Source organism: Eurypyga helias, unplaced genomic scaffold (assembly GCF_000690775.1).
Source record: "Eurypyga helias isolate BGI_N326 unplaced genomic scaffold, ASM69077v1 scaffold2338, whole genome shotgun sequence".
Taxonomy (NCBI): Eukaryota; Metazoa; Chordata; class Aves; order Eurypygiformes; family Eurypygidae; genus Eurypyga; species Eurypyga helias.
The window spans coordinates 708-27,153 of record NW_010268690.1 but is presented as its reverse complement, the minus strand read 5'-3'; the positions used below and the strand labels follow the sequence as shown (position 1 = coordinate 27,153).

Below are 26,446 nucleotides of genomic sequence, written 5' to 3'. Positions count from 1 at the left end.
AGTAATTTGTATATTCAGATAATTGTCATTGACTTGAGAGATCAATGTTTCATAAATCAGACCCAAGGGTCTCAAACTAAGCATTCAGAAAGCAAACAACACACAATTAGTAAAAACATGGCTTGATTAGATTGGAATCACACTGAAATTCTGTAACAGGGGCAAGAATAAAATCTAGCAGCTAGCATTAACACTTGAGTGCCTTGCTTTCCATTCCTGTAATGTCCCAACTCCTTCACACCTTGCCATTTCTTCAGCTAATGAGGCAGCAGTCTTAGCAACCTGCTTTATACATTTCCAGCTGGCACCTGAAATGGTAAAACCTGGACAATGAATGAGGCTAAAGTTCATAGAATCACAGAATGGTTTGGGTTGGAAGGGACCTTAAAGACCATCCAGTTCCAACCCCCCTGCCATGGGCAGGGACACCTTCCACTAGACCAGGTTGCTCTAAGCCTCATCCAGCCTGGGCTTGAACACTTCCAGGAATGGGACATCCACAGCTTCTCTGGGCAAAGTTGTCCCAGTATGGACAGCTGTGAATACATCAAAGAAGTCTGACTCAAAAGCAGACAGGTGATTTCAACTATGACATTTCCCAGTTCCTGAACCTTAGTTTTGCAACCCTACTAGTATTAGATCAGCTTCAAAGGTACATAAGTATACCAACAAATGCAAGAAATGTGCCCACAGCACAAGAGTGACAACTATGTTGTACGTGGCAGGGGCAGAACTTTCCTATCCATCACACAGACTTCAGCCAGTTGAGCTAACTCAGTAACAGTGACAGCAGCAGAGTGTCACCCTCTCCTTCAGTATCCACACTATTTTCCTTCTTTAATTATAATGTCAGGATTGTGATTGGGAAAATATTTTTTGAACCAGCTCTAGTGAAAATAATATATTTCCCCTGACCAACAAATATGTCATTAAGAAATTAAATATTCCTATTAAAGAAGCATCCAAAATTTTGAGTCTAACAGGCAGCCGTATTCCAAAGCTCATTATGTAAACTAATTAAAAAGGTATTTAACAAGGCCATGTTCTAAAGTTCTTTTTGTGTCTTTCACCCAACAGTTCTCCTTTCAGAAATACAAATTATTCACTGGACATACAAGCCCATAGTAAAATAGAAGTCTAGAGGGCAGAACGGTGGCCTTGCTCCCAGGAAGCCTGAGCTGTGGTCTGGCCTGATACGGACCTGCTCTGTGGTAGGTAAATGACAACCTCAAGGTCTCACCTTCTCAATCTGCAAAATGGGATTAATACTTGACCTCAAAAAGAACTACATGGACTTGATATATTACTGTTACTGAGAAACAGCCTCTCTACCTCAAACCTCTCCACATGTAAAACTGCGTGTGAAGGTGAAGTATTCAGCACGGTCCATTTAGTTAGAGAATTCTCATGCATCCTGCAAAAGCCCTGTTTGCCCCCGCACATAGAGATCAGTGGAGTTACACCTCCCACCTTCCAGGCATCACCCTGCAGGGACTGGAGAACCATTCCAGGGAAGCACAGAGGGGGAAATCTGATGCACTGGCACACGTTCCATCAGCCAAATTTAAAGCTAATTACAATTTCCTTTTGCAAAGTCCTCTTAATTTGATGTGTATTTAGGGAACGGTCAGCTCTAGACATGATGTAAGTAAATGCAAGGATCCTACAATGGAATGATGGATAAAGCTTTTCCCAGGTGCTCAATTCCTGTGCACAGCAGGTGCTTAGATATTAGAGCTCAAAATGTAAAATAGTAAAAGCTAAAAATCTATGTAAATATATGTTCTAGAGCAATGATTTCAACTGACTATTCAAAAGTATAAAGAGGTCATCTCACTGCTAGTAAAACATAATTAGCAGTGACATGGCTTTTACTTATTAATTATATTTCTTTTGTACCAAGACTACAGGAACTGCAGCAAAAAAAGAATTTAATCAGCAAAAATCTTCTTTGATGACAGAGTTTTTTTCCTATTAGCTTCGCAAAACATACTAATCCTGAAAGAATGATATTTCCTTCCAGTTTTGCATAGCAGTTTGTACAAATAAAAACGTTTACTGCCAGGATATAATTCTCAGTATGCTTGTCTTACTGCAGATGTGTGTTTTCTGTTTGGAGCACAGCTGTTCATATTTCCTAACATGAGCTTCAGCGCTGTAAATATCTTCTCTGTTGAGGGCTACATTCCCAAAGTACTGCACAGGGGCCACATGTACAAATTGTGTTAGTGCTAATGAAAGCTGTGTGCATGCAAATCCATGCACAGCACTTCGAAAATGCAGACCACGCACCTTGACCCCACCACTGTGCCACTGAACCAGAATTGCTCTATTTAATGCTGTGACTGTGACATAAATCAGGTTTTTCAAAAGGCTTTTATTCTGCTGGAAGGACTCATTCTGGGATAAAATTTAAATAGATCATGCTGCAGAACTGCATTAATGAAGCAAATTACTCCCAGCAACCTGGAAAACAAAATAATTTGGAAACTGGACGTAAAATTATCTGGGGTTTATTGTCACATTTTCCACAGTAGAAGTGTTGTGTTTAGCTCAATTTCTTTACCTATGGATTTCAAACCCAAGTCCTTTGCCTGTCAGCGTAGCACAGCTGGCAGCACTATTGCCTCTGTGCTAGAAGGTCAGAGATGCACATCTCTGACTGAGCCACGGGCTCGTATCCAATGCTGACGCTGCAACAGAGCGCCTGGGGGATGTCGTCGCGGAGCTAGAACTGCCTGCCTTCAGATGAGACGTTAAATCAAGGTCATTTCTGCCCATCAGTGGGGACCACCTGGGTGAAAGGTAACAATCCCATGGCAATTTTCACAACAGTAGGACATAAGCACAGTGGTGTTAACAGTATTTGCTCTTAAGAAACAGCTTCCGATATCTGAGATTCTTTGGAAGCAAGTGTTAAGCAAAATAATGGAAATCCATGGGACTTGCCAAACCCTGTGAAGAGTATGGCCCTCCTTACTCTGCAAAGCTTGGCTGTTTGGGAGGAAGCATGGCCTACTGCTAAGCACAATGACAGTACTGACTCCAGGTACACATTAATATATTTTGTACAGACGTAGCATATACTTGTGAGCTTTTAGGAACACAGATTCATGAATTTCCAGTTTCCTGAAGCCATATTTGCAACAATTATTACCAAATTAGGTTAGTATCAGTCAGTCTGCTGCTTTAGGAAGAGGGCAAAAAAGCAAGAGATGTAAGAGCATGGGAAATGAAAGCTATTTCTGCAACATTTTCCTCTGAGCCCAGCAGTCAAGTTTATTCTATGGTTGGTGACAAAAGTGGTGGCTGGTGGCCACCTACCCCCTCTATGCCCCGGCGTTGTGACTACAGGGAGAGAATCTGATGAACAGACATGGGCATATTTTAGCTTTCATAGGATCAATCTATACTGTAAGATCAAGAGCAGAAAGAAAGAATGGTACAGCTACAGACGGATGTGAGGCTGTCGCTCTGAAGGTGGCGAAGTACCAGGTCTTTTAATAAGAGCTAGAACAATACAGAGATAGCATAAGAGGATGGCATGGAAGCATGGTGTACTGCACTTGGGGATCTCGGGCAGTCACAGGTATCTCCCATTCTGATCAAGGATTTCACCCATTCTCCATGGACTATAATCAAGCAAGAGGATTGTTTGGGGTTTTTTTTTGTTTGTTTTGATCAGACATGGTCTGAAACAAAGATAAGGGGGGATCATAAGCCTAAAAATAAACCTAAACCTTTGGGCACAGCATGAGATTTGATGAAGGAAAAAAAAAGGAATCTGATTTGCAGGCAAGAAATTATAAAGCACATTTTTCTTTCTAAGGAAGCCCTCAAAAGGAAATTGAGAGGACTTGTATCATTTCAGCTATTGATAAAATAGGGCTCTTCATTGTGTTAATTTGAGCAATTCTAGGCAGGTCTCAAGGAAGGAAATACACTGCTTTATTCATGTGACAGAGTAAATAAGAACGGAAGAATAGCAGATAAAAGGCAAACTGGACTAAAGTTATCTTTGACCACAACTGAAAATGAGAAGCAAAACGTAATATATACATAGTAGATATTGAAATAAAATTAAGCATACAAATAAAAATGCTGCTTCTATAAAAATAAGAAATACACATATACTTAACATTCATCATGGGGAAAATTCCAGTGAAGTTACAATTAGATTTTGAGAGTAATTTCAGTAGCAACCTATTTCATTTCTATAACACCATAATGATTTCATCAGTAACAAATTCTCTAGGTAGTATCACACTGGAAGGTTTAAGGATGGCACCATTAAATAGCATCCATAATTGTTACAATCAACTGCATATTACACAAAAGGGTGCATTTGTGGATGACTGTTAAATGTACCAATTTGCCAGATTAGCATTTTGCTGAAACTAACACTCTGAGCCTTCAAGAATCTATTACCTATGGACTAAAGCTCGTGTCAAGTCCATTTCTGCTGCAAAATGAAACCGGGCATCCTTTCACAGCGGAATTTATATTACAGCCATAAATACTGCTGATTACCATAAACAGTTTAGTTACAATGGGGCAAAACACGAGTTTTTAAAATGCCACTGAGCATAGGGCCTGGTATAGCAGCTGTCGCTAGATGGGTGTTTCCCCACCTTGTTTCAGTCTCCTTTGCTCTTACTTCAGGAAGCTGTGACCAGTACCTTGCAAAGGGTGACAGAATTTGGGCTGTGAACCTGACAAAACACCAAACCTATTTAACAGGAAGAGAGTCTTGCAGACACACACAGAGGTTTCACAAAGCAGGAGAACCTGAGGTTTTAGTTACAGTGACATGGGGAGCAAACCTGAACAAGCAATCTAGAAACACGTTTGACCTCCCAGATCCTCTAAATCATGAAATAATAGACACTGTCTCTGTGTAGAACACTTTTTAAATATTATCCTACATCAAATGCAAAAAAGTAGTAGAGGTCTAGGACATCCTTCGATAGACAAATATTTTATTGCATCCAGAAATAACTAACGGTTACATAGTGAGATAGAAAGAAATGAAAATGCTACATTCATAAATCCTTTAGCAATTTAAAAGTTCAAATAGATTTTAAGACATATTATGGAATAATACAAATGCCTGTTAGTGATACATAGTTGCTAAAATTATATTTATGTTTATAAAGATCTTGCCAGACAAATACGGTTTTTCAAAGAAAAATGACAGGCTTAATAAGTGAAAGGGAATTACTAGAGGCACTTTTGCATTTAGTAAAGACTTATAAAAAGACTGATTTTCATGAATTCAGAATACAACTTCCTAGATAATTGAACCATTAATCTGAATGTACAAGAGCTATAATGCATATACAAGTCAGGTGTTTTGAACATACAGTGAACTGCTAATTTCTTATCAGACCTGGCACATTCAATTATGAAAGCTGTTCCTCTAATGAAAAAGCACATTTAAACTCCAAGAATGCTACTGCAGACTGCACAGAAAAAACGATGGCCAAAAATCTTATTTCCAAGGGTAACTCAAACCACTGTGATTTCTCACATGGACTGAAACAAACAAAATCAGAAAAGAAAATGCTCAAAGAAACACAGAAATTCCCTGCTTTGCATTTTAGTTCTAAATCTTTTTAAATTGGTCTCATACAACGCATATTTTTTGTGATTTTTACCTCCTTAAATCTGCTTTATCTTTACAAACGATCTTCAGGAGAAACTAAATGGTATTGGCAGCAAGAACAGAAAAGCATGAGGAAAGTAACAAGTTTGGGCATCATCTTGGGAAACCATGGAGTGATTCATCTCATGAAAAACCATCCAAGACATTATAGGAAAAATAAATGCCAGGTAATTTCATATCTAGAAGCAGAGGTAACATGCTATATCATCTTCTCCTTCCCATCACAGCCAAATCCAACGGCAAGTTCTGTGAAACAGACAGCGAGAAGTGAGGAGGGGGTGGGCTTTTGCTATGAATGAATTAGGAAAATAAGGAAAAGGTTTACTTGATAACATGCTGATAAAGTTGGAACTGCAAGTATCTGTATACACTGGAAGGAAGAAGAATGAGAAGTGGAAATATTTAATATCTGTAAAGAAGCAGAAAATAGAAAGGTATAAACAGCTGTAATATTTTCCATATTTCAGTCTGAGGAAAAACTGAAATAATGAACAATTAGTCCACTGCATGATCATCCAAGGGATGTGGGAAAAGGCCCAAAATTTGTAAATATAAAAGCAGACAGATTAAAACCCGAGTTAATCTAGAATATGGGTCAATCACATACTGTCAGGAGATGATCAGTCAATTGGTTTTTTCAGCTCTAGATTTTATATTTTTGTATATGCAAATATTTAGCACGCACTGAAGGCAGAAGAGAAATACACTCATCATTCATGCTATTCATGGTAGCCATGCACTGCAGTTTCTGTGAATAGGGCTGGAAGTAATACCAGAGGAAATAGAGGCTTTAACGGAAGACACTAATCTCAGAAACCTCAGAGTGTCACTGTAATTTTTTTTTTTTTTAAGGATTCTGTTATTCTAAGTAGTTAGGCTTGCAGAAAATTATTTCTGTGCTATTCAGATAAACGATCTCACAGAAGGCCATTTCTTTCCCAGGAAATGAAGAGCGGGTAACATCCACCAGAAGGGGAGCAAGCCATTTAAGAGCAAGTGGAAGGAGTTCCACAATGCTGGTTCCTATGTGATTATCAATAGCCTAAACATAACAAATGTTTTAGATTTCATGACAGAATTTACCTCACATTGTGGCCAGCAGAGATGGCAACTCATTTTAAACGGGAAACAATATCACCCCCATCCATTGCTTGAAAATGACTTCTCACCTGCAATTACCTGTCAGGTTTGCCTTCTCATGTTCAGTTATCACCAGCTTCCATACCTACAAAAGTCCATTTCTCCTTGATTCTTGTGCTCAGCCACAAAATAATTTATTAGGAGTTACACATGCTTATCAAAGACGAACGGAATTCATGCAAAAATTAATGGCAGTTTATGAAAGGTGCTATATATCATTATATAATATGTGCCAACACTGCTGTCACAGTGCCTGGATTACCTTGTCCTTTGTCAATTAGAATAGAGCATTAGTGTAGCGCAAAGCTTATTTTTGTTGTTGTTCTGAGAATAAAGTTGTGGCTGTAATACAATGGTAGTAAGTGGTAATATATCAGGGATAGTAGAACCCAATCATTTTATGAGAGTTAATCAGACCGCTCCCATTTTGCTTTTTTAACTTGACCAGAAGCGACTTGATCCAGAAATGTTACTTGCTCTTTATAAACTTGAATCCTTTACAACATGATGAAACTGAAACAGTGAACAGTACCATGGTCCGTGGCAGCAGCAGGACAGAAACTGAGGCTAGATCCTAAGAGTTCAAGCCTGTTCCTCTGCTCATTCTCCTCTGAGAAGATCAACATCATTAATTTCATTAGTGTTATCAGCTCCATCATTTGTCACTGATACCAATGATGACAGGCACATCCAACACCAAGGAACAACTGAAGCAGAAATGAGTGGAGTCACCTGAATGGGGGATCCAGTAGGACAGTCCCTCTACCTCCAAGGCAGTCTGCTGTGGGACTCCCTGAGAGTGTCATTGAGAGGATTAAAGAAGAAATACCACCTCCTACGTGCTTGACAAAAGGACATTTCTCTGGCTTGTAACTCGAGAGCCTGTTTAGCCTCAAAAACACTGCAAAGTGCCTGTACTTAGCCTTTGGGAGACCCTGCCATGGCTGCCAAGAAACTTTCTAGGAACTCACTCCACTGGAGAAAGAAGTTATGCTTGTAAAAACATTGTAATGAAACTTAAACATGTACATGAGCCCTGAGCAGAGACACAATTTTGCCATAGGTTCTAGTTTGAAATCTATTTCCAGTTGCTTTTCCAAAGCCTGTCAGCTGAAGACTGGATCAAAAGGATGCATTCAACCTGGGGATACACCTTGAATCCATTCAGGAGCCAAACCTTGCACACAATGCAGCAGTGGCTGGCTTGTTAGAAGAGCCTCTGATTTCCTACATCTCCAAGCTACGCCTTGGAATCTCTCAGGAATGGTTGTATACTTTTGGAGAAAGGCAATCTGATGATCTAGTTAAAGGAATTTTGGGCAGTGAAGGGCAAGCCAAACTGGAGAGGACGAGGCTGAAGAAAGAAATCAGCAATTTTGGACAACATGCGCTGGATCTAAAAGCAGAGAGCCAACAGGAAATGGTATAGAGATGACAAGTCTTTTACATGCTAGGAATCAGGTGCCATGAGAAACTGTATCGTAAGCAGGAAAATGTTAACAAGTCAATAAAATTAATCATACAAAAACCACCTGAGAACAAAACTGTCAGTCATTGATCAGTTCCATAATATACTGTATTGTCATCAAATACAGGATTACTGTTTTTAACTAAAGGCCAAACTCCGTCCTTCACCTTGGTGTTTAATCTCTTTTGTAGTATATTTGCCAGTGCTGATCTAAGCTTTCAGTGTGTTGCCCTGTAACTGCTTTGAGGTGACTCCTCTGTATGCGGTCAGGCATTTCAGGGGAGTCTGAGGGCATCTGAAGAAAAGCTTAGAAAAATACTTTTTCACCTTAACACACTCCAGAAATAATATTTTCTCTTTACAAGCATGAATCCTAGGCACCAGCACTATAAAAAGGCAGAAGGGAGGGAGAGTGGTAGCACCACTGAATCAGGGAAATCAACCCAAACCAACTTGCACTTTGGCTGGTGTAATATTAGTATGAGGCCCTTGAGCATTCTTTGCAGTCTCTAGATGGAGCAAGCAGGTTCTCCCCCCCTGGAGAAATATTGATTCAAGACCTGTGGCATTTCCATCAATCTCAAATCCAAAACTCTGGGTCCTAACTACAAGAGACTCTTAAAGACAAATTCAAGAAGCTGTACTTCGAAAAATGATGCTTTTACTTGTGGGAAAGAAGACTTGGCTGGTGTGAATGAGGTAAAGGCAGTAATGTGCACTCCTGGGGCTGGGGATAAAAATGGAGGATGAATTGTTGTTATTAAGTGGAAAATCCCAAAATCACTCTAGTAATTTCTCTGCACTCATTTTGGGAATTTCATTTAACACTGTATTTATTCATCTAATGGGCATGCCAACTGCTTTTCTGTGTTCTGAGTGACAGAAAACAACAGATTACTGTAATCTCGACTAGCTGAATAAAAAAAATATATCAAATGGGGAGAGGGAAAAATAAAGATAAGGGAAAGAAATACTTAAAATAACAGAGAACTTAATTTCTTTTTCTCTACCCCTCCCCAACTGAACTGGTTTTCATTTTAGGGTGCAGCTCCATGGACAGAATTTACCATGAGCTTTTCAACATTGGTGGTAATATCAATTATTGGTTTAGAGGTAGTTCCAAAATGGTTTATGATGAGTAGACAAAATTTACAGTTGAACCCAGAGAAAACGTAGTCCCTTGTTACAGCTACTGTAATCCTAGCAAGTAGAGCTCTAAGATGCACACACTGCCATCATAGTAATGCCAGTAAGGGGCATGAAATTTTTAGTACAACAGTCATAGAGGCCCTCTTACAGATCAAATAACACATATTTGGTCATATGGATTAATGTATTGAGCCACACATGAAAGATTATCCAAGAAAAGCAATTACTGCTGGTGCAATCTGCATCTGCTCTAAAAAGGTCTCTGAGCTCATTTCTCTCCATGCAGCAGTTACACCAGCCCACCTGTTCCAGCCCAGTCTGAGAGCAGATAGCACAGATTAACGGCTCAAAAATGCATTTAACGTTCACATTTTAATCTAACAAAAAGCCTAAGAGAAAAGGCTCACATAGTAGAAACTTTCCACCAACTCAGAGAACTCTAAAAAAGACAAAACTATGTATTCAATCCTCAGAGCCTTGCAGCAGAACCAGAAGCTGCCAAACTCAGGCTATGACAGATGGCCATGGGAGCAAACTTGGAAAGCAAAGGCTTTCAAGGAAGATGGCTGTGGCTTTAAAACTAGCCAGTAATTGGCAGGATTGTCAGTGTTAGGAGTCTGTCTCTTGAGCAAGTTCTAGCTGCTGTGTTTACGTGCGCACCCGTGCACGTATGTGTGCCTGCGTGTGGCTGGCACGCTGCTTCCCTGCAGGGATGTATTAATAGCCTCAGGTCAGCTCAGTGCTGTGCATGCCTGCCAGAATAGCTACGCTGGGCAAGAGCTCAAAGAGCTAAAATTGTTGATTGCCACAGCCAGCAGAAACCCCTTGTGTAGAAACAATTATATGAGCAAAATTCCATTTTCACTGGCTCTTTTTACTCTGTAGTGTATTTTATACACAAGTACAAAGTGTACCTTAGCTGTCATTACTGCATCCAAAACTAGCAACACTTTGCTGCAAAGGGTACCTTGAATCTCTGTGAGAAATACACCTCAGGTATAAACTCAGGAGAGTGACACTGAACTTTTTACGATGGAAGCATCTTAATTTTTAAACAGCAGCAGTGGGATGGTATTCAGTGAGTAAATGATAGGGCACTGTTCTCTTAATTAATGAAATGAAACACCAAGAAGACACCATGCTTACTATTAATGCAAACCATCCCATTCTCCATTTAGCAACTATTATTGCCAAAGCCAATATCAAAACATGGTAAGAGAATGCAGTTCTCATCCAGAGTAAGAGCATGTTCAGGTTACATCAAGTTCCTCCTTCCTTCCCTTGGGCACCAGCCTCACCCCCACCTGCCCATTACACTAGCCAGCCCACCTTCCCTACCTTTCCCAGTGGTTTGGTCTCATTCAAAAAGCTGTTACACCAAAACACTCTGCTCCCTTTTTTTTACCAGTCCAAGGAATACTCCATTCCCTTTCTCTGGTCCATCTGCCACTTAACTGGAACACAAACTTTAGCGATAATTAATCTATCGACCTGGCTAACTACAAGACTTAGGTTTGTCTCTGTTTTCCAAATGGTCTCAAGCCAATTTTCATGGTGGTGTATCTCATTTGGAGAGGCACTTGTCCACACTTCTCAACTGGAAAACACAACTGGCACCTTCTCGCAGGGAGTCTAACATTATCTAGTATAAATGCAGTTAAAAAAAAAAAAAATCCTCAAGGAGGGAGAAATCTCTGGAAATTAAGTATAACCAAGGTGGGTGTCAAATCTGTGACACCAGGCACCTTTTCCAGTGTAACCTGTAAGCTCTGTTCAATAGATCAATCCAGCCCATGACCGTGCACCGTAGGCATTTATTTCTACTGCCCCAGATTCTTTAGGGATTGACTTTTGACGGCACAGCTCGCTGGTTGATAGTAATCTCTTCTCAAGTCTCTTAGTCTTTTTTTTAAAAAAGCAGAGCTGCCACACAAGCAGCACTGCTTGACTCATCACATTCAGGCTCTGTGTGGAGCAGATTTAATTCCTTTGTATAGAATACTCGACATATTTATCCTGGCACTTGACTTTTTCCTCACGAGACACCATCAGAGTTGTGGCAGCTTTAAAAACCTAAACTAATTCCATATATAGAGAAGGAACGAGGCTGAGCTGGCAGGATTTACTCTACTGAGGACACACATCATCTGTGTTCCCTTCCCTCCGGTATGCTGATAACAACCTGAGTGGTTTCAAGTGGACCTTGCAGCTTATGCTGGTGGTCCTGACTTCTCAGGCAAAAAGGGGGTTGGGAAGAGGGAGGGGACAGTGGGGACTCCGGTAATAATTTGTTTCATGAGGTCTTTTTCTGTAATATAAGATGTGCTTCTGGAGCACATCTTTTTTTTCAGGAATTTTATTTTCAAGTGTATGCCTATGGCTCCCAGAGCCAGGAACAGGAGCTCTGGTATAGCTAGCAAATACAGAGGGGTGGGGGGATGGGAACCAATAACCCACCATACAAATCTCTCTCAGAAGTGTAACAAGCAATATGATTGCTATTAAAAATGTTATGTAGCCAATCTTTCTGTAATATTTCCAAGAAAAGTTCTTCCTGGAAATTTATATGGCAGAAGCAGGAAAATATACAGAAAAACACACGGCATGTCTAGTTTTACTCCCATTATTATTACTACGTGATTACTAAGGCAAAAATGATGTAACTGAGCAACGGATATAAAATTGTGTCTTAAAAGGGATATAAAAGATAAATGACTATAAAACAGATGACCTTTTCCTAACAAAATATCGTATGAATTCTTAAACTGTAACAATGAGTAAGATCCCAAAGGAAAAGACAGGAGAGAAGTCATGAATGTGTCAGAAATTAAATAGTAAAGCGACTTTCTGTGACAGTGAGTTCTGGTTGATGTAGCTTTTTAGTCTCTCTAGGACTCAGTTCTTCCCAGCAAGAGTACGAAACATCTCTGAAGTTAGCTGAATGGACGATGCCAGTTCACAGCCTGGTACCTTCTGTTTTGACATGAAGCTCATGAAACTATTCCCCAAGTTACTCTTCATAGGAAGTGTCATTCTGCATCCACCACTAACAGAGGCAAAACTCCAACCTTCTCAGGTTGATCACTAGCTTTACTTATTTTTATTGTTGCATATAAAAATTTTTTAATTTTACTTCCCAGATCTGGAAAGAAACTAATATTAAAACATCCATCAGATTCTTTGCTTTCTATGTGCATTTCTTATTTTAGTTATTCAAGCATTACAAGAACATGGTCTCTCATGGTTACTATGTGTCCCTCCTATAATTACTCCTAACACATTCGACAGCTATGTTTTTCCTATTGTTGAAATGGCATGTGCCTTATCTTATGGTCAGACAGCACATCACAGAGCCTCTACTTCTGCATCTTATGTTAGTTTTCCTCTATACTTCCGGTGCTGTTGTTTTTTAATACTATTACTTTATTCTATTAAAAAAACAGAAAGACAACTACACAAATATGTATAAGGACTGTAGCCTCTTCCTATTTTTATTCACATCTGGGATATTTCATTTATGGAAAACTCCATTTATTTAGTTCAAGTTCTACCACAGAACCTCTGGCAAAACCAACCCAACCCCTAGACTCAGGCAGTATGTTCACACACGTATGTGGCTCTGTGTGCCACAACTGGAAAGCAGTTAATGTATACTAGTTTGTTCAGGTTACAGGGCAAAATGGTATGTGATAATAGATCCAAATTTATTTCATCAATATCAACACAATTTTGATGGGCTTTTCAGTTACAACAGGATTTTTTAAAAAAATCTTAAATGCTACAATGCATGTTCCTTTTATCTAGTGCTCATCGCTGCACTATGAGATTCTTCAATGTTCATGACACAAAGGCTCTTCTCTCCTCAGAATTCATTTTAGATGAAGCCATTAGATCTCACAGTTGCAGTTTAATGTAGGGATTTCAGGTCATCTCAGAACTTACCCTTTCCAAGAATAGTTTTAATCTTTGTACACTACTTGAATATACTTCTTATAATTAACTTTCAAGTGTTATTGCAGCCATATTTCAGATCTTATGCATGTAAGAAAATGCTATATTATTTTAATACTGACGGTAGAGTAAAAATCTATTCAATATTCACCTTTCAGGAAGCACAATCAAATATCCAAGAACACTATTAGACTTGCTCAGCATAAAGTTTGAAACCTCTAATGGGTTTTAAATTGATGTCATAATGCTGCAATTTAAATACATGATATTCATTAATTTTGCCAGAACTCTTTGTAGTAGGAGTGGTACGAAAGGAGGAAGGTTACATTTTCTATACCTGCTTCTTTTATCTGCTTGCCTGGTTTTGATACACAAGAAGTATCATTACATCAGCTCGGGGTGGGGGATGAAGTTTGTTCAAATGACAATAGGTTTCAATTAGGTAATGGAGTTGTATCAAGGTAATATTTTCTATGAAAAAAATACCAGGAACAGGATAAAAGTAACTAACACATGAGAAGCGTGACATTTCTTAAAGATTGATTTTATGAGGCCCATCACCAAAAAAGTCCATAGGTACAAAGTAGAGGAAATAAGGGACAGAAAGGTCATCTTGCCCAGACACCTTTTACTGAAAGGTCAAAATTCATGTAGTTGAGTGAGAGTGCAATATTGCAAAACCAGCAGCCATAGTCTCTCACAAATCTCAGGGCATCCTCTCAGATGTGGACAGTGACAAAGGAAAAGAGATTACATCGTGGAGGATTACTAAGGGATCATCTTCTCTTGAGGGGTGGGAGGGCAGGCACTGGATACAAATTTTCTAGATGAAGAATCATCTATTTCAGAAATATCTCAAAAGTCAAACTAAAATGTGTCTAGACATAATGGGCCAGTATAGTACAATACCTCACAACTATTTATATTTCAAATATAGTATGTTTACTGTACATAAAGTCAGTTTTTCCAAAGTTGTAGCTATAGTTACAAATCAAGGAAACCATAGCAACAACCCTGTATTATGTACAGCCTTAATTAGGGATTAAGTTATGTCTCTCTCTTCATTTTATATTAAATACTCCCATACAATCCAGTTATAGTAATCCTGAATTTTTTTCAGACTTTTTAATAATAAACATTCCACAGTATTATACTGTCAAGTCAAATGCATTTGCAATATGTCTTTACTGCATTATTCTGATCATGACTAATAATACACACGTCACTGTATTTCCTTGAGATAAACACAGATGTTCATATCACCATATTTCCTGATCTTCTTTAATCAAATCATTGATCACTTCAGCCTTAACTACCAAGTAATTTATTTACCATCATCTCATAAGTTGTCAAGTCTTGCCCTAGTCAGGCTTACCCCAGAAGAAATCAGCTCCTAACTTCAACTTTTTTTTCTGTGGATTAAAGTCTTTCCCCCCCCCCAGGAAATATGTGAAGGAAGGACAGGAAAGATGGAAAGACAGGAAATCTAGTTCATCTAGATTTTCTAGCTTCCCTGTCACATCAGATGACTAACTGAGTTGCCAGTAAATTACTCTCATTACTCGGCTTTGTTGACCTTGTATATGTACTATTTAAACACACTAAGAAGTTGGGATTAGAGAGCCCTGGCTTGCTGCATGCAGCCAGGCAGAGTGAAGCCCGAGAGAAAAAGGTAAGGAACAAAGAACAAAGGTAAAGAAAAGAAAGAGAAAGATGTTGAAAGTGACTGAGGAATAGGAGGGCGCACTACTGGACAGCAGGAGACACGTGGGACCCAGTGGGGTGACAGGCTTTAAACAACACCCTAGAAGAGTATGAACACGTTCAAAGGGTGTGCATAGATTCTATCAACAAAAGAGAAAGCCAAAATCCATGTCTTTAAAAGCCTTGTCTCTTGTCTTCCCTTCCATCACATAATTTTCTGATAATTCATTACGGTATAGTTTCCTCACCTTTTGGTCCTTGCCCATTGATGAGATGGCAAGTATCCCATTTTTTAAAACCCTTGGCCACATTTGTTTAGGGCATTAGCTGCACTCATAGTCTGGACCTACTGCTTAGATAAGTACCATAAAAAAATAGAAAACATGATCTTAATTCAATGAATTGGGCAGAAAGTCAATGTATTGGGTGCTTACAGAAATGAGAAATCTGTGGTTTTAACCTCTATGAACAGTGGAGAACTGCTAGTCATTTTAATACAAAAGTAATCTGTGTTGTAAAAGTTGTTGTCTGAGAACACTCTGGGTGTGAGTTAGGAACACGAGCCGTGTAAAAGCTTTCCACATGGGCAGCACAATGAAACTTCCCTCGCACAGGGAATAATTAGGTCATAAGATAGTGCTTTCACAATTAGCAAGGCATGTTCAGTTTCTTCATTATCATTTTAATTAGCAAATATTAATGTAATCTGCAAATACAAGGGGGAAAACAATTAAAATCACTAAGTTTAAGGAGTCCTTCATGACCCAAGCTAAACTGAGACAAATGTCTTACTAATCGGTACTGGTCACCAACTTTCAGGACATTCATTTCCATTTACTGTTAAAACTTCCAAGCGTGTTATCAAATTTAAGAATGAATTAAGGCTTCCACAAGCTACATCTAACCTCTGATAAGGCAATGGTGAATAAAAACGGATTAGCATGCTCATCTCCTCTCCAGTTATCAGTTCAGACTGATAGTGATCAAGTGACCGTGGCAGCTCTACCTCATTCAGATTCCACGCCTGCTGCTGTGGCAATAACCCATGCACATGCAGAACACATTGCCCTCTCATTTTTAGTGGGTTCCTGGTCCTTTTGTATTTAAGATATGCTAGATGTAGCCTTAGGCCTTTTGAACTCAAGAGCAGCTCCCATTCATTTCACTGTGACTAGGATTCACACCCCAACTCAAACAGATTTCCTTTCAGGTACTTGTCCTTTTTCCGCCCTGTAGATAACATACTGTGGCCTCCAAATACCCAGTGCTGCACCCTACATGGACAACAAGTGAAAGTCACAGCTGTTTAAAAGAAGCCGCCTCCTAAAAACTACAACCACCTCTCATTCTGATTTTCATATTTAGCACTCTGAAGGTAAAATAATAACTAACTTGTCCAATACACTTACAGGACTGAATATCACTTTTTACAAGAGCCTGTAGTGATAGGACAAGGGGTAATGGGTATAAATTGAAATCAGGGAGGTTTAGATTAGATGTCAGGAAGAAATTCTTCACAGAGAGGGTAGTGAGGCATTGGAACAGGTTGCCCAGAGATGTTGTGGATGTCCCATCCCTGGATGTCTTCAAGGCCAGGCTGGATGAGGCTTTGAGCAACCTGGTCTAGTGCAAGGTGTCCCTGCCCATGGCAGGGGGGTTGGAACTAGATGATCTTTAAGGTCCCTTCCAACCCAAACCATTCTATGATTCTATGATCATGAAGTGGTGAAGTGTTTTCATTCTCTATAAAAGCTGTTATGCGACTGAATTTAATTCATAGATCTAATAATTGTAATTTTATAAAGAAAAATAAGTAGCAGTAAGTGGAAGTCTGATAGTATTTCTCACGACTGACAGTGCTATAACTCAGCAGAAGCAATCTTTAGAAAGAGTTACTTTTTAATGTTAGCTTGTTTTGCAAGTTTGCATCTGTTATAGATAGTACAGAGGGAGGCAAGGGGACAAGGCCGGGGAACAGGCACCACTACCACCAAAACCCAACAATGTCACTAGGTATTTTGCCAAGACAGTTTAAAGCAGGAGACCCTGTAAAATATAATTTTATCACATAAGTATTTTTATCAAAAAGCAAGAATTTTGCAAAGTAGATACAGGCCAAACACAGACTGAAAACAGATACCTGGCTTTCAAACAGCTACCACCTGTTAATGTAATAGTTTCAGAAAAATCCAGTAAATTACTTTTTCTACTCATTTCACATATCATTCCTTTTTCCTTCTCCATGCACACACAAACACAAATAAACTACTTCCTCCTTGGGTACCCCACACAAAATTAAACATTTTTAGGACATTATTACAAACCCACACATAAAAAAATTCCCTTTGAGTTAGAGACTGAAGGCTTGAAATTAATATGAAAAATTCTACTGGTTGTATGAATATCAGTTTTCACTGCTACCAAGCATGATTTTGAGGCCAGCTTACTGCTCTCTCCACTGCAGCCATGACAGAAATTTGAAAAATTCAATGGTCATTTAAATGGCAGCACACTTTTTAAAGATACTTTGCTCAGAAACACTGCTCGCTTTAGTTTTTACACTGGGCAGGTAGGTAGAGAAGCAGTTATGTGGGGTCAGAGAAAGAGAAGTCAGCTGGTCCATTTTGCTGTGCTCTGGATACCAGGGTCTTACCTCTTGTGTTTTCACATTTATATATCCATAATGAGTTCTCAGAGGCTGCCTTTGGCCATTAGAAAACGGCACCCATTTGACACTGGTTTGTCCAAAGCAGTTCAGGATCAAAGGGAAAGTTACTTCATTTGTGAGACGAACGATGATCAGACAGAGGAAAGCTGCAACGAAACTCACAGCAACAACGGACTTTCTCTGTAATGAAAGGAAGAAAGAAAATAAATTATTAAAATGAAGAATTGGTTTTAATAAAAAATACATACCTTTTATTGTAGGATGAAGGAAAAACACTTTAGAAAGCTTTATGTGAAATTATTTTTATGCTAGTCACCTTGCTGCAAGGGCACAGGGAGACAGGAGACTAGATCATTTTGTTTCAATAAATTTGCATTTCAGAGGTTTTGAGAGTTTCAGAACAGGTTGGAAATTAATCTGTTTTGCTTAAAACAAAATCATTTTTTTTAAAGTTTAAGAAAAATCTATCAGTTTTAAATTTTATTTGTGTTTGGAATTAAGCTTTTCATGTAAACATCCACACCAAAGTCTCCACTCAAAATCAGCAGTGCTCTAGACACATCACACACACACAAAGTGTATATGCCATCTGCTGTCACATCACACAAAGTTGATTGTGAAGATGATCGCTACAGATTGTATTCATTGTGTATTAATTTTAAATCATTCATACTCTAACCTTAAATACTTTAGAATAAATGGTTGGTGACTTCAGCACCACATTCTGCCTTATTCCACGTTCACAAATTTACAAGGTGAGGCATTATTATCTCGGGCAAGATGACCTCCATTGTCAAGGAGGTGACAGATCTGAAGCCTGTATCTAATTAGCCTTTGATTTCCACCTCTAACCTACCCAGTTGGTTAGGCTGGTCAGTGTAACAACAGAAAGATATTAACTTTTTCCCTGGGTAACTCTCTGCAGGAGAAAAACTTATAAAAAAGATGATGTTCCCCTTCATTTTTAGCTATCTTTTAAATACTGCAGTCAATTACTTCTAAACAAATTACTTAAGGACAAAACATGTTAGTTGGCATATATAAATTTTCTAGGTGTGATACTCTATCATAAAGGTTATTTCTATATTTTCCCTGATGGAATAGAACAATAATAATTTACAGGTGGTTTTATTGTACTTTAATTACATTCTAGCTTTACCTAATTTGCCACAGTTTTATCACCCTACTGAATGTAATTGTATCCCTCTAAACAGTAATACATACAGAAAATAGAGGGGGAAAAATTATTTGCCTAAGGGTCTACATAAGTATATATTAACACTTCATGCTGGAAGGCAGAATCTGAGCACCCCAATTCCTGTCTACAAATACAGCCAGCTAACAGGAACCAGCAGAGTACACATTCAAGATCGCTTTTGGACAGGGTGGCAATAAGATCACATGTGCTGCAAGGGCAACGGTGGGGTGAAAGGCAAGCTCTGACTGCAACCTGTTTTACTGAACATGAGCACACAAGGCCCGTGTGACCATGCACAAGGCCTTTAGGAGCTGCCATGCTTTGGTCCTGTTTCTGGACACAGAAAACAGTGAGAATCACAAAGAGCACACAGAAAATATGAAGGGATGTTACTGCATTGCCATAGACAAGAGTTAACAAAATAGCACATTATGGGGGTCAATTGCACGGCTCTATTTGTTTGGATGCATTAGGAGGCTGCAATTTGGAAGATATAAGCAACAAAATACTGAGATGGAAAACTTGGGTGAATGAGGTGACTGTGAGGAGAAAGGGAAGACGATGAGGAGAAGAATTGTGGCAATGCGATTCAGTGAGGAATCTTAGTCAGCTAATGGCTGTGCCATGTAAAATTAAACCCAGCAAATCTTCGGAGGACAGTGCAGCCACAACCCAATCACAGCTTTCAGGATGCATGAAAGCCACTGCACTTTTCATCAACCACATTATAACAGATTTACATTAAATTGCAATAAACTGGCTGGGGAGCACTTCTGTGTCACTTCTCTTTGTACCAGATGGAGTCAGAAATGTTTAGCTATATATCAGTGCCTTCAAAGTGTTAAGAGCCGGCAAGATGTGCGATGCAAGTGATAATTGTAAAGCAATGAGGAGAAGCATGGATTGGTCATATTATTTATTGCAAATCTGAATAAAAATATTGTTAATGTTTAAAGGGGAAACTTTAGTCTCATTCCACTACATGGACATGCCTCAATCAAAACATGCACAGACAGAAGCAGCAATACTGCCCTGTGTGATGCCACTACTTGATTTCCACATATTCTATCCTCCTGGTTTATTCAATGCCAGTATTTTACTTCCTTTATTTTGTGCAGATACATTATGAACTTGAAAATGTTTCAATCAACTTTGTGTGTGTCATAACTACACAACCGTTCACTCACCCTCCCCACGATGGCGTGGGGAGAGAATCAGAAGGGTGAAAGTGAGAAAAATCATGGGTTAAGATAAAAACAGTTTAATAGGTAAAACAAAAATTATGCACATAAGCAAAGCAAAACAAGGAATTAATTCACTACTTCCCATTGGCAGGCAGGTGTTCAGCCATAACCAGGAAAGCAGGGCCCCATCACGTCACAGTTATTTGGGAAGGCAAATGCGATGACTCCAAATACCCCCCTCTTCCTTCTTCTTCCCCCAGCTTTACATGCTGACCATGACATCATACAGTATGGAATATCCCTGTGGTCAGTGGGGTCAGCTGTCCCAGCTATGGCCCCTCCCAACTTCCTGTGCACCCTGGCCTGCTCACTGTTGGGGTGGGGTGAGGAGCAGAAAAGGCCTTGACTCTGTGTAAGCACTGCTCAGCAGTAACAAAAACATCCCTGTATTATCAACGCTGTTTCCAGCACAAATCCGAAACACAGCCCCATACTAGCTACTGTGAAGAAAATTAATTCTATCCCAGCCAAAACCAGCACAGCGTACTTCTCACCAGGAGTTGTTCTAAAAAGCCTCTGCCCTGAGAAGGATTCTGACTGTGTAACAAGATTTCTTGGTCTTCATTAGGATGCCATCCAATTTTCATATTTCTTCTCTTTAAATGTGTTGTACTACAAGAGGGAATGTGCAATAAGAGAAAGGAATTTTCAAAAAAGAAAGAAATCAAGGCATCTGTTATAGTTGTTTTGGAAAAATCCCCTAGCCATATGCAACCACAATGCCTACTTATCAGATTCAACAAAGGAAGCTTGTGCTAAGGATTCAGTTTCCCTGCAATTTTTCTTAAAGGCATGAGATCCCACAATCTGCATTGTCTAAGGGAAAGACTGTTGCACAGTGATATTTCAGTAGCTCTATAGATTTCACTGTAAAAATAATAAAAAACAACTAAGCATCTACTTATCATAATTTTAGCCTTCTTAAATATCAGGTAAGGCAGTCTGCTCAGTGGCCAAGAGTATTCTAAAGGGCACCTCTAAAAATAATTTGTTCCCCTGAAGTTCCTCCCTCCTTTACCATATCAGGGGGGGAAAAAAAAAAAAAAAAAAAAAATTAAAAAAACCAACCACCAAGCACTATTTGTCAGTAAGTTCTTCCTGTAAAACTTTTTCTGCAGATAAATGCATTTTGTTATCTTTCCTCTGATAAAACTTAATATTTAGCATTGGAAACTCCAGGAATTCTACATGACATTAGGATATGACAAAGAACTATGAAGCTATGTACAGGGAGGAATACCAGATTCCAATTTGTCTCAAAATTTGCCTGCATCAACATTTTAAATACTTACACATCCTACCATTTGGGAGAGCTAAACCAACATTAATTAGCAAGTCTGCACAGAAACAAATCTTATGCCTTCTTAATTTTCACTTCTCATGAATGCAAACAGTCTCAACAAAAGAAATGTTTCTCTAACATGGAACCACACCCTGCATAAACCTCAATCAATATTTATATTTCTCTAGCTAATTTAATGTAGAGATTTTGATGTGGCTGACATCTAAATAAAAAAATATATATTCCATTATAAACATTTTTTATAGATATTCAGTGAGGAGTAAACAATAAGATACATCTTAAACAGTTTCTTAGCTGGATGACTTGCAGAGTGTATTAGCTTTTGTAACATTTTATTTCATTCCCTACAGTACATGACTAGACTAGATGACAGTTGCAAGAAGAAAATTACCATACTTATGAATAGAGGATCCTATAGCATAAGAGTGATGGAGTTTACTATTTGTTAATGTCACTAATTCTAGGTAGATGCTCATTGATGGTTCAAAAAATAAAAATAAAAGAGTTAAACGTGAACATACTTCAGACCAGAGTACATGCAGCGCAATACCTGGGATCTCACGGGGCAGAAAGGACATGCTAGAACTAAACAGTTTCTTCTCAACTCTTTTTACTCAGTCTCTACAATAATATAATCCCAGTTTCAGTAATTTCTCAGACAGCAGGCTCATTCTGTCTGGTGTGCATACCAGTATCAATAAACAGGAGGTATGATTCACACTTCTAAGGTTTTAATTTATATTTATATTGATAAAATAAGTATTGAAGTAAAACCAGGAGTGTCATACTACTATGCTGGTTAGGATTTCATTAAAAACTTAATGGAAATAAAATAATAACCACAGTATTTTTATGGGGGTGTATATATATATATTTGGCAGCAGGGTCCCTAAAACTATTTATAACCTTCACAACATCTGATTTTGGCTATTTACCAGTGCCTGGGTGATTAATTAGCCTCAGTTTGGCAAGAGCTTGACAGTTTGAGCAAGTTTTTGTCATTTTTCTTTCATAATCTGTTAAGAAGTGTGGAGATGACAAGACCATTTTTATAGTTCAATAATACCTAATAGAATAATAAGACACAAGATTTTTTTAATGTTGTATACAGCAGGGAGGAAGAAAGGAAATATTTTCAGCACAAGATGAGATTTCCATAAATTGTAAATTTTACTGATGTAGTATCTTTATTCTACTTTTTAGCCCAAGAGCAACACTCTGCCACCTAGAATGTATTAAATGGCAGAGACCATCGAACCACTTCACAAGCAGTAATAAATCCCAATCCCAGTGAGATTAAGAGTAAAAACCCGTTTCACAGATGCATAAACTGAGGCTGAAAGCAGGTTCCCCAAAGTCACAAAGAAATCCATAGAAGCTACGCCTAAACTTTTATTCTAGAACTATGTTGTTTCTCAGGTTTATTGTTTCTATTATAACTAACTGCCTGAATTATTAAGTGCCAAAGTTGAATATGATATTGTGGAAGAACCTAGTTAAGAACCTTTGGAACCAGTAAAGTTCCATGCTCCAAACAGTAATGGAAAATAAACCTTTTTTCAGATATTGATTTTTTTTTTTTTACAGCATTCATTTCTTCTGTTATTTTCACAGATACATGATAACTGCACTTGGAAGGACAAATCAAAGGTAAAGACTTACATGAGGAATTTGAGTCTCTTAGATGACACAATATGCAGTAATATTGTACTAGTTTCACAATACTACCTTTATGAGCATAATGAATAACTCCATCACCTTTTTAATATCTCTGCACGTTATACTATTTTTATTATAGGACTGGTGCAGAGTTTCAGGTTTTTTACTCAAGTATAATACCAATTGAAAACAATAATGGCTACACTTACTGAATTTGTTTCATTTTGTAAGCCACTATATGTAAAAAATAGTTTTATTTAGTTTTCTCTTTTATAGTCTTGAGCAACCTCTTCAAATGCTGCTTTCTGTTACAACAGAGCATAAAACTAAATTCTTTCAGCACACTAGTTCAGCATACCTTACTGATTTCACTGGTGTTGGAAATAAATACGCCTTCCAGCTATTTCCTTTGTCCTGACCCTCCCTTTAACAGGGCTGCTGCAGGGATACTCAGGCAGGGATCCTAGAAGTTTTCAAAGAGGGAGCAAGACTATATAGCAAAGACCCTTTCAGAAGCAGTCATGTGTCAAACATTTGCATAAAATCGGTAGCTGAAGATTTGCTTTCTTCTCCCCCAGTAGTGAAAGTTAACCTGAATGTGTTCAAAGGCTCCACAGGAGATGGTGGTCGATGTTTCTCTCTCAGGAGAAGAGAACAAAGCAGGTAAGGGGTTATATCAGAAGTAAGAGCTGGTTTGGGTTCAAAAACCATTAAAATTAAGATTAAAGCGCTTTTTTTTGTCCCCTCTCCTGGAAAGTAGCATCTTTGTTAAACTGGAATGTAAGTAGGCAGGAAGCTGAGGAGTAAGAGCAGAAATAAAATTCTGTGACGGAGAAGCATGGCAAGAAACGCAGGACACACAAAAAGAGATAGAAGCGATAGAATGAAAAAAACATACAACTTTTAGCCTTCTGTATGGCCTGGAAAGTGTTTCTTCTAGAACATATCCTGAATCAGGACTGAGTTCATCACTTACGATATTTGAGAAGGCATGAATAGAAAACCCAGGAGCTCTGCTCTTTTTTATAGCTAAGGCAGATGAAGAACTCTCAAGAACACAGCTCACTGTACCTCTTGTTGTCATTTGCTGAAAACTTGAAACATAATTCAGTTTTCACCATGATTCACAATGTAGCCCCATATGAATGGTGGTGTATCTAGTTTCATAAAAGCTTGACAGAGCAGTTTTTCATAGCAAAATAAAACACATTCAATTCAAACATCTCCTTTAAAGCCAAAAGTTTGCAGAGTGCTCACTGTGTTCATTCCTCACCTGAGGAATGAACAAAAGCAGGAATCAGTGCAGTATTGACCAAAACCAGCTGATGTAGCAGCAGCAGCAGCGGTCTATATTAAAAGCCTTCATTGCTTACATGTAGGAGGATTATGGCTACTGACATTTAGTTTCAGGTAACTGCATAACTATTACATACAGCATTCCCATCAGAAACAGCTCACACATTTGAGTAATAACATGAAATTACGTAAGGTGAAGAACTTTATTTTTCAAACAGTAATTGTTGAAGTATTTTGAAGGTCCCCCATATGCTATCATGCATAAGAAGTTACTACATTTGAGAAGTCCCAGTGCCTCTGAGCCCTTCAAATTGCCAAGCACTGTCAGATTTCAGGAATTAATCTGTGTCACTATTCCCTCTTGCCCTAAACTGAAAGTCCGATATGAAGGAGCATTTTTTTGTCTGGAGATATTCTTATCCCTTAAAGTGATTTCAGGCTTTCCAGCACGTTTGATTTCTCCATGTCCTATACTGATTGTTTCTCCCACTACTTTCCTGCTTATCTGAAGCTGCATTTGTATTTCCTTCAACAATCTAATTCTGGCCTAGGGTTCGCTATTCAAATAGCCTCTACTGCCAACAAGGCACAAACACATCATTAGCATGGCTCCAGTTTTCACAAACCACAAAGCCACAGTACTACCAAGGCAACCTAAACTTCTGAGCAAGGCATGCCTTCTGCCAGCCTGCTGCTTCATTTTATGCTGCAACTGAAAGCTGTCCAGTAGCTTAAGAGATCTAGCCCATTAAAATATCCATGGCAGAGAAGCACACTTTAAATAAGGTTGTTGATTTTTCATTCTATAAGATCTGTTAAGAATATTTAATCTAAAACCACTGTTACTAATTCATCTATGTCCTTCACAACTAGGATGAACTTCATCAGTAGCTGTAAATGCATATTATATAAATACTAATGTGGACTCGGCATGATAAAGTATAATTAAAAAGGGGGAAAAAAGCCTCTGCAGTGCAGCTCTCAAATGGCGCTTTTTTTAACTTTAACTTTGGATTATTGCCCAGCTCTTCTTATCAATAGCTTGGCAAGCTTTCAGAGGCACACACAGGCTGACGTACGCTTCCCTATTATAGAACGGCTGGTACAAGAATTTGTGATCTTTCAACCTGGCAGTTGGTTGTTACTACTTATTGAAGTACCAGCTGATTATAGCTATTTTTCACCTGCTGAGAAAAGTTCAAAGAAAAAACCACCCATATGTGAGTATTAACTCTTCCCCTGCCAGATATATCTCATATACATGACCTGTCTCTCTCTCCTCTATAGAAATACGTAAAGATTGGTGATAGGAAACATCATAAGAATGACTCCTCAACTGAGCAGTTTTCACAAGCATTCTGCCAGACACCCTACAGCTGCCTACATTTTCATTAAAAATCCCTTTCAAAAAGTTGACACTTTTAAAATGCATAAATTAGAAGAAAAGCAACAACAAAAAGCCCCACAGATGCATCAAGAAAGATCTGTTGAAAACAATAAAATACCAGCAGACCTGTGGTCTGCAGAACTCTACATACAAAAAGAGATGTAGTTAGTAAAAGCCTATTACATGTCTTCGTTATTTTATATGAAATATTAGAAATACTCAATTTCTTGTTTCAAAAACTCACAAGAAGGGGAATGGGATTGCTTCTGAAGTGAAAGTGAGACCAATTCAATTTCTGCTCCTAGCAGTGCATTTGGTACGCAGCAGGAGGAATGGATGTTAATCACATACCTATATGTGTAACAAACACTACACTGGGATGTAACCTCCGGAAGTACTAACTTCTAGATGAGAAAAAAAATCAACCAAATAAAATGAAACATATGACAGCAGCCCAGGGGCAGAAGAAATGAACGTAAATAAAATGTTGTAGCAACCCCATATTTTCAGTATTCTCAGGCTGCGCATCCGTGAAGAAAATGCCTTTTGCTGGAAACTTACACTTGCCTGCAGCTCACTTCTACCTGTGGGGAAAGTTCATGCTACAGAGCAAA

The 26,446-nt window shown here is 38.6% G+C and overlaps 1 protein-coding gene across 1 annotated transcript in view; it reads right to left on the bottom strand.

Annotated features, from left to right (window-relative positions):
- Nucleotides 1-19,652, bottom strand: part of ST6GALNAC3 (ST6 (alpha-N-acetyl-neuraminyl-2,3-beta-galactosyl-1,3)-N-acetylgalactosaminide alpha-2,6-sialyltransferase 3) — a gene marked incomplete at its 5' end in the record, with an annotated part of 47,061 nt that extends 27,409 nt beyond the window's left edge. Inside the window, 2 exons of the mRNA XM_010157817.1 lie at nucleotides 17,731-17,925; nucleotides 19,627-19,652. Of these exons, the coding sequence (XP_010156119.1) occupies nucleotides 17,731-17,925; nucleotides 19,627-19,652 (221 nt within the window). The remainder of the gene's footprint in view (nucleotides 1-17,730; nucleotides 17,926-19,626) is intronic.
- Nucleotides 19,653-26,446: the final 6,794 nt, after the last annotated feature.